The sequence below is a fragment of the Branchiostoma belcheri genome, unplaced genomic scaffold (assembly GCF_001625305.1).
Source record: "Branchiostoma belcheri isolate BF01 breed outbred unplaced genomic scaffold, Haploidv18h27 scaffold75, whole genome shotgun sequence".
Classification (NCBI taxonomy): Eukaryota; Metazoa; Chordata; class Leptocardii; order Amphioxiformes; family Branchiostomatidae; genus Branchiostoma; species Branchiostoma belcheri.
Window position 1 is genome coordinate 204,295 of NW_017804409.1, and position 9,374 is coordinate 213,668.

General features: G+C 42.1%; 1 protein-coding gene across 1 annotated transcript in view; it reads left to right on the forward strand.

Annotated features, from left to right (window-relative positions):
- Positions 1-3,849: 3,849 nt before the first annotated feature.
- Positions 3,850-9,374, forward strand: part of LOC109485401 (phosphatidylinositol 3,4,5-trisphosphate 3-phosphatase and dual-specificity protein phosphatase PTEN-like) — a 50,029-nt gene continuing 44,504 nt past the window's right edge. The window contains 1 exon segment of the mRNA XM_019789002.1: positions 3,850-4,214. Within this exon segment, the coding sequence (XP_019644561.1) occupies positions 4,136-4,214 (79 nt within the window). The 5' untranslated portion in view covers positions 3,850-4,135.

Below are 9,374 nucleotides of genomic sequence, written 5' to 3' on the forward strand. Positions count from 1 at the left end.
AACTGAGTGACAAAGACACGACAGAGGCCAAAAAGAAAAGCAGGGATTTGGACGCACAGCTGTCCCAAATGCATGGAGCATCAGCCTTTAATGAGTTCATCGAGAAGAAAGTTGTCCGTAAGCCAGAGTTCTTGCAGCGGGTTGCGGAGTATCAACAGAGAGCCTTACAGTCAAGTGACAACAGCAGGTCTATGTCCAGTATGACAGTAGGGGGACCTACCAGAAGGAAATAAACTGTTCATGGCAGTACTGAACTGTGTATGCTGCTTTGTAAATGTGTGAATGATTTGTACATGTTACATGTGGAATGTTTTCCAGGATGTCAAAGAAATTTGTTCTTATGAATAAGCAGTTGTTAAGAACCTGTCCCTTTTTTTGCACAATATATTCCCTTAGCCCTCAAAATCTGGACATCCAAGCCAAAAAAAATAAAACCAGCATAGTTTTACATGAGATTTTGTCAAAATGATTGATAGGAAAAAAAAAGCTTAAAGTCGCAATCATACAGATGTATGACTACTACTATAATAAAGGGTTTAAATTATGTATATTATTCATACATGAATTGTTTTGGGGCAAGATTTCTTGGCTTTTCAGAATTCCATTTGATGGCTCCAAGTACTATATAATGGTTCTCTCAATAATTTTAACATTATCACTGCTGAAGTAGCCTTTCTGGACTGAATTTGTATTGGCTACATGGTTAGGCAGCAGGGAGAAGGTTAAAGTGGTTCTACATGAATCAATGACGTGACACCTTTTTGATAATAAAATTATAAGAACACAGCATCTACTGTATATATATTACTAATCTGAACACAGCTCAGGTTTCATTTTGATACATGTACTTATACAATAAACACCTTTACTGTACCGGCAATGTTGGTTTATTGTGTTTTTCCAGTTCTGAATTAGTTTTGCTCTTGATCTATGGTGCTGTCAGAATAAGCTTGAATTTGAACGGAAACGTTGGTTGTTTCAAGAAAAAGGGTTGCTGAAATGTCACCAGCACAACAAGGCACAGTGCAGCTTGAAATTGGTTCTACACAATTACAAATGAATGTACTCTCCCCTATATCTAGGTTGCATTGTTTGGGTGTTCGATGTCCGCCGGTGTGATCTGTGATTCAAGTGTTATGATGCATTTTGTGAAACAAGTGTTTAGTTAACTTATAGGTAGTTATGAGTAGCATGCATCAAAAGCGCCCTCTATTAATCGCCGTCGGCAATGCAACTTTGACGCAAGGGGTAAGTACTAGTAATCGGATGAAATATTTGGCCCTTCCCACAAGCAAACTGAGGGATTGGTCCCGGAGACAGCCCTGGCCTGATGTAGTTCAGTTTTATGTATACATAATAAATTTGTTAAACTGCATTGGCTAACGTTGGATCATTTCATCAAAATTAAGTAAAACAACAGAATTCCTACCTATACCAATCCTAATTTAAACAGAACGCAGAAAACATAAGACAATCGACCAAAAAAGCCAACATCAAAACACCAACCGTAGTTACTACAAATATAGTGAGAAGTTTGTACACATGGCAAGGCGCCAATTGTGAACAAAGGTCATTTCCACGATGTTTGAACTTTAAATTTGAGGATATGGAAGGCACGAACCTTGGATATACAAACTTAACAGAATCATTCATTATCAAGAATGCATAATGCAGAACGTACGTAGTCAAATAAATCTTCAAGCAGACATTGGTAGTCCCCTTTGCTAAAAACGGATAAAGTGGTCTTTAGTACTAGTAGGTGTGAAACGGATAAAAACAGACATTTTTGTACATGTAAAAAGAGTTGCTGATTACCTACTAGTAGTACTTTTTAAAGTTTACAGAAACTTGCTAGGGACATTGAAACACTCAAACACGCGTGGCGTTTTTATTTTATTAACAAATTTATTTCTTTAAACAGACACTCGGAAACTACCAGGACTTTCGGGTTATCGTAACTAGACGACCAGGTGCTAGTACATGTTACGTTATATATTTATTCTCAGTCTGTGTCTGTGTATACCAACCTCGCGTAGTGTCCGAAAAAGGGTGTGAATCAGTGTTTCTTTTCCTCTGAAAAGGCTTTCATGTGGTTTAACCGCGATTTACAGAGACATCAACTGTATCTTTCTACATATTTGTAGATACACAGTAAAGATTGTTAATCAGGCGCTTCTGAAGTCACTCTTGGGACAGACATAGATTTGACATGTGACCTGCGTGTCTGTCTGTCTGTCTGTCTGTCTAGTAGTATCTGTCTGACTGTCTCTCTCTCTCTCTGTCTTTCCGTCTCTCCGTCTCACTGTACATGTCTCTCTGCATGAGAGCGTGTTTGATATGCAGTTCCTGTGTGTTCTGCCAGAGGACGCTTGCTGTCAATGGGTTGGAGTCTGCTATCTCTTATTTCATACATTTGTCAGATTACTACTAGTACATTTTGGCCGATTTCGACCCCGAGATCTTCCCCAGGAGGATTCTGGTGGAGACGGGGACATTATCGGCTTCATCTGAGAGGTGTGACCCCGCCTGGGGTACGTCTGGCACCTGCCGTGAGGAACACCTGGGGAATTCTCCTGTCCAGACACCTTCCGCCGGAACACCTGTACCGGCAGGTGTCAGGTAACAGTACACCTCCACAGCACATGCAAGGCTTCGGATGGCTTTGTATGTCTTTTTGCAGGCTTTTGTCGTTTTCAATTGTTTTTTCTCTCCCAATCATCAAATAAACTAACCAGAATTTTTTTCACAGCGTTGGGGTCAGGTACAGAAGGACAACTCTGTGCAGCGCAAGCCACGCATTGAGTCCGATGGACCCAAAAGACAGAGTAACAAACAATAAAATGACTGTGTTGAATAAGACATAATAAGTTGAATAAGACATGACCACTGTAAGGAGTCTGTCTGATATTCTCCTCCAAAATTTTTATAACTCGTAAGGGGTCCAAATCTAGTGTAGCCTAGGGAGATCCCTGAATACAACTGAACACGACGTCCGGTTCCATGCGCTTTCTGTGAGCGCTGACATCTTACTTTTCTTAGCTACCCTGAGGCTAGCGGATTTGGATTTGAGTTTCAAATCGCCCTTCTATCAACTGGCGTTTAGAAGCAATCTTTTCTGGTGACCTAGCGTAATGGTAGAAAATGAAATGAAAATGAAAAAAAAATTGAATGAAAAAGGCGCAATTTTCTGGACCATAAAGTGGGATCTAAGCTGAGTCGTAGTACTTGCTGAACCCATAGAAAAAGCTCCATGTCTGATGATTTTTTGGGTTAAGCTAGGATTGAATTATTCTCCAGATTATGATATCTTGTCCAAGTCATTAAACTGTCAAGATATGAAACGATCAACTTTTATATGTCATGATGAAGGTGCGGCAAAACACGTTTTGGGAAAGTCGGATCTTTCTGGCAAAACATGCCGAACTTACATCCAAACTAACTACTGGACGACGCGTTACTAACTACAACTGACGGGTAATTTCGTGACCGGCAAATCCCGCGTGGATCCCATGGTTTTAAATTTTTTGCGAAGTTTGAAGAAACAATAAAAGTTTGAATTTGTCGAGTCTGACAGATGGGCGACTGCCCGGCGCCTGGAAACCTTCCCGACAGGCCTTGCGAGTTTAAAGTCACATGGGCGGTTTTCATCCTAAATCCATCCGAACGAAAATAGAACCGCAAAAGGGTGTCATAACTGCACGATTCAAGTCTTAGTAACAAAATTGCATGAGCGCATTATATAAATTATCAATAAAGTATACAATATTTATATAATTTCAATACCCGTAAGGTCGATGCGAATTTAGAGAATTTTTCAAAGATTTCGGCGGAGGGATATGTTAATTTAAGTCCATGAGGAAGCAGACGCCATGATGGCTGCCAGATCGTGAGGAAGTCCAGTCTCTGCGCGCAAAGTGGCCGGGATCGCCTGTCCTTCCGCGATCGCACGTCTGTAGGACATATTCTGGGCGATTGGACACAGCAGCTGGACCTGAGGTAACTTAGGGAGGGCTGAGACAGTGGGTTTTCGCTTCCGGAGGCACCGAAGTTGCGGAGGAGAGAGTTCCGACCCTTGCGGAAGAGCTCGGTGGGGGAAACGAGGTCGTCAGGGCAAGCCGAGGGCACAGCCGGCACCATGGCCAACACACTCAAATCCCTGGTCTCCAAGAAGAAGAGGAGATTTCAAGAAGACGGCTTCGACTTGGACTTAACTTGTATCCTTTGCTGTCATGATTATTTTCTAGCGCAAATCGCGGCTTCCTTGCGGGGTTTCATGCGACTCAGGTAGGCGAAACACACCGTTTTTCATTTTTTTCGGAACCGAAAATAAAATGTAGTTCTCGCGAACGTTCTCCAAGCCTTGCAGCACGACGGCGTACAAATCACAACATTCCCTCCCACTCTGCGTGTCCTGTATGGTTCTGGGAATGAGTTATGGTAGCTGTCATGTTGTGGTTTTGAGAAGGGAGGGGTCTCAGTGTTTACCTAGCCTGACTTTACGCACGTGAGAAACTAGGAACCTCACTCCTGACTTCCTCTTTGCCCAACCCGCAAAATCTGTAATTTTCTAACCCCACATCTCCCCTCAACTATCCACCCCAATCCTCGAGAGAAAAGAAAATGTTGCTTCTTGCTCGAAAAAGTAGATTTTGACAGCGTTTTCCGGTCGCGACCTCTCTTATAATCCACAACGCCTACATAGAAGTGAAGTGAGTGTGTAGCTCATTTGTGGTTTAGAAGGAGGGTTGTGGTAGATTGGGTGATGGTATACAAGTGGCAACTGGTGGGTTTCTTTTACCCAAGCAGGTTTTCAAAAGGAGGTCAGATTTGTTTTACTGATACGTCCATTGTAATTTCTCCAAGCCCTGTTCTTGAAAATCAGATGCAAAGACACTTTTTCTAATTTTCAGACAGTCACTCCAAAGGAAATTTTTGATTCAGTTTGAAAAAATGTGCAGATAAATTATGATGATAAGCTCTGATGTTGGCGACACATCCGACATCTATGATTCTATTCCTAGAAAGAAAAGTTTTACTGTGATTAGGAGCCATTCTTTGCAATTTACCGGCAGTAAGCATAAAGTATGCCTCATTACACACGAGATAGATGGTACAAGATACCAGTCATTAAGTGACAAATTATTTCATGCCTTGCAGTTGCACACATAAAAAATGGGTCTTTTGAGATGTCCCTGAAAACAGTCTTTTCATTAATTTTCATATTACAGTAGAATTTTTAATATTGGGAAGAGTTTTACCTGACAGTTTGTGGGAGTGTGATAGTGTAATGTGCAGAGAAAAAATTGTGATGACACAAACAGAAGAAGAAATTTCTGACATTGTCTTACTCTTGGTCTTTTGTCCCATGTATGGTTTGTATTAAGGTCATCTTAAAGCATCATAGAATGAATTATTACTCATACACTCTACTATTACATAATCCTTTCAACTGCAGACACCAAACACACAAACATAAACCATTGCCACCCAAAACATCCAAATCTGTAGCTTAAATGCAATGAGAGATCATACATGTACACAATATTACAGGTGTCAGTGCAGTGCTGTGTATAACGAACAATTCTAGGACCTGTTCAGAGTCTTTACTCTAGTCTATATCTGTATCAGTATAGCCGGTTTAACGACCCTTCAGCGTAGCACACCAGTTAGCTATATCACACCGAACGACTTGTTACACTCAATCTTTGCACATTTAATTGCAGGAGTTCTTGAAAGCTTTCTAGTGATGATGCCCCAACTGTGCTTGGTGGCAACGAGTTCCACTCTACGATAGTTCTGGGGAAATACGAGTTTTTGAACACCTCAATTCTTGGCTGATAACTCTGATATTTGAAGGCATGACTGTTTCTCGTTCTTTTCTGGGCTGTTATCAGATACTTAGCGGGGGGTCCGAGGAGGACTTTCCACCGTCTAAAGTGAACCGTCGCCGGCGAAGGAAGTTGGAGGTCATTGGCCTTATGCAAATAAGCCCGCAAGCGTTATTTCATGTCTAAGCACATCGCCAGTATCATTAAATGCCGTCAAACCAAAGACTTTATATCGTCATACGTGTCTAGTACAATCCCCAGCCACCAATCGCTACTTCTCCGGTACGAACCGATCCGCCGATCCACATTTCCCGGCCAATATAGCCAGGCCGACGGCAGCACCAAACGCCGGGTTCAAACCCGGAGTATATTGCCCCGCTTGGTACATGTGCCTCATACCCCTTCTTTGCTGGGCACAAACTAGGAGTCTCATCCACAGAACAACGAGTTAAAAGCAGAATAAAAACAATCTTCTGCAGCATGCCGAAAAAAGGGGTTCTCTCGCCATTTTGAATTGGCGCGCGGCGTGCCCTCCTGCGCTGCGGGTGTCCGTCACACTTCCTGGTCATGTGTCTAAAGCCAGCCGTCGCCCACAACGATTGTCGTGCGATCGTATACCGTCGTCAGTCTAAAGTCGGCCTTAGTAGTTGGTACATCCACCATATTATTAGTCATTTTGTACATCATGACATCTGTGGTCTGTGCACTGTGCTATTTGCCACATTTGGTTGAAATTCAGTGGAGCCAGTGGCCTGGTTTTGCACCCAGATCAGGAAAAGTCTTGCATTGTCTCTTCGGATGGTGACATAAAGCCTGCGACCCAGTGCAAGAGGGAACTTTTGGTGCCAAACCTCTGCACGTAAAAGAACCCAGCACACTTATCGAGAAGAGAAGGGGTGACCCGGTGTGCTTGGCGAAATTCAGGAGCCATAGCGAAGCTTCTTTGCACTAGTCGCCATTACATACTTGAAAAGTTATCATGTTCACCTCAGTTGAGGATGACATAAGAAATAGATGCAGGACTTTGTTATACAATACTTATATTTATATTACTAAATCATATTACCTATTTATTACTACTTCCATATGTACATTTAAGTTACTTTGGTTTGATTTGACTTATGTTGTCACGTTGGATGGTTCCACTTCTTTTGTTCTTTTCTTTTGTTGAATAAAAAAAGAAATAGATGCAGGATCTTGCTCCAGCTCTGGTGCTGAAAGTAATTTGAAATTTGGTATTTCTTCCCCATGCTCTGTCCAAACACTACATAGCACTACTGTAGAGAGATGTCTGCGTATGATAGAGCCTTCATGGATGCTTTAAGTTCCTCTGATGCATTCTTTCTCACTACAAAATCAAATCTTAGTAATACAAAATCTTGCCTGCGAAACACAACAAACAGTGTTTGTGCAAGCAGTGATTTTAAATCATAGAATTCTCGGTAAGCGTCTTGGTGTCAGAGAAGTCATCTTTTTCCTGCGATCCTACATGAAACGAAAGACAACTTGCGCGACCAAAGATAGCTCAGGGCCCTGGGAAAGTATGGACGTGTTTGCAAGGAAAACAAGGGTTTGTTTTGAGAGCGGAGCTTGTTGTCCTGCCTCTCATTTACATGTATCATCCCATGGCTAGGAAAATGGTGGCGTCTGCAAGGGGAGGGGCGACTCCACCCATGTGCTTCAGTCTTTGCTGAGTTGCAGATTAGTAAGGAAAATAAAAACCCTGCAATGGTGCAGTATCAGGCCTGCTGAGATAACATGGACCCAAGTGGTAGGAATTACTGGACATCTTGATATGTTCCAGGGCTTAAAATCCTTTTTTTTCTCTGCACTAGTGGAGGTAACATTGAGAATTAGCTGCACCAAACAAATTTTACTTGCACCACCCAGTAAAGTATTTATAAAATGATATAAGAATATATCAGCTTTTAGACTGTATAATTTGGATTGAAAAATTTTTCCTGTTGTCAGTGTTGGTGTATAAATGTGCCGTATCTAGCTAGGCTGCAGTTCAGTTGACCTCGCAGGACAGTGTATTAAAAGAGGGCCTCACATGCTAAGAAAACCATATCTTATTTTGGTTTTCGAAGGAAGTCACCTATAGAAATCCCCATAGGCAGAAAACTGTGTTCAATCTGTAGGGCCCGAAATACTAGGTGCATGTGCACCTTAGTGCACCCAAAATTGGAGCTGTGCACCCAATTTTTTTCTGTGGGTGCACTGGTGCACCAAAATTTTTTTGTAGGTAGTTTTGTGCATATCATATGTCTAATAGTATACGGGATATTCTTGGCATCTAAGTGTCAGAAAAAGAATAAAAATCTTTGTTGTAGTACTTGTGTAAGATTTTGAAGTTAGCTCCCATTTCAGAAATTGAAGATCAGAAGAGGAGCAGTAAGATCTGTACATAGGTTTGTTTTATATGGTGCACCCCAAAAATTTCTTGTGCACCTAATTTTCTAGGTTGGGTGCACCTATTCCCAAAAATGAATTTCAAACCCTGATCTGCTACCTATGCTTTCCTAACAAGGTTCTTTCCTATGCTAATGGTAATTATGAGGCTCAGCACCTTTGTAGTGAAGACCATCAGGATCTGGGGACCAAACAGACACCAGATACAAGGCCTAACACCTGGGCAGCAGTAGGGGGGCTCTTCTCATGGACATGGAAATTTGGTCAGTGGTCCCAGAGGGATCATAAGGTTTCTACTGCTGTCCAACAGATGCAAGTTGCTGATCTCCAAGCAGATCTTTTGGTGGCTCCTACAAGGCTGTTTCAAATTGGCCTTCGAGCAGTATCAGGATTCAAATGTGGTACCTCAGCAGCAACTTGCAGGCTTGACTAGCATCACCATTGCCATTATTTCTTTTCTTCGAGCTACAGGTTTGGACAATTTTTAAAAAATCCGCTTGCCCCAAAAGATTTATGAAATATTTTGATGCATTTTTACTTGCAGCAAAGAAATTATTCTAACTTCAGTTTGAAAGCAAATTGGTGCTATGGATTTTCTGACAATCATAATGAGGAAAACACTGGGGCATAATGCCACATAAAAAAAAAATTTGTACTTGCCCAATCAGGCAAATGCAGGGGAATATACACTTGCCCGAACAGTACTTTTACTTGCCCTTGGCAAGTGGGCAATTGGACTTGTCCAACCCTGGTCCTAGTAACAGTAAATGCAGCAAATAAAAGTCCACGTGCACCAAACGTAGTTATACTTATACAAATCTATCAGTACATGGGCCAGTACAGGTTAGGTGCAGGTAGACAGCAGAAATACCTGCACTGCTCCAATTTTACCTGCACTAACCTGCATATACCCAGTACATGGACCAGTGTTGGTTAGGTGCAGGTAGACATCAGAAACAACTTGCCATAACCTGCATATACAGGTGGTATTTCCAGCCCTGCATGTTATACCAGGCCCTGCTAGATATAACCAGCTGCTGCCACGTGCCTGCGAAAGCTGCAGGAATTCCACAGCTGCCCATGGCGACAGGTTGTAACCCTGTCGCCGTGATTGACAGCCGAGTCTCGGCGGAA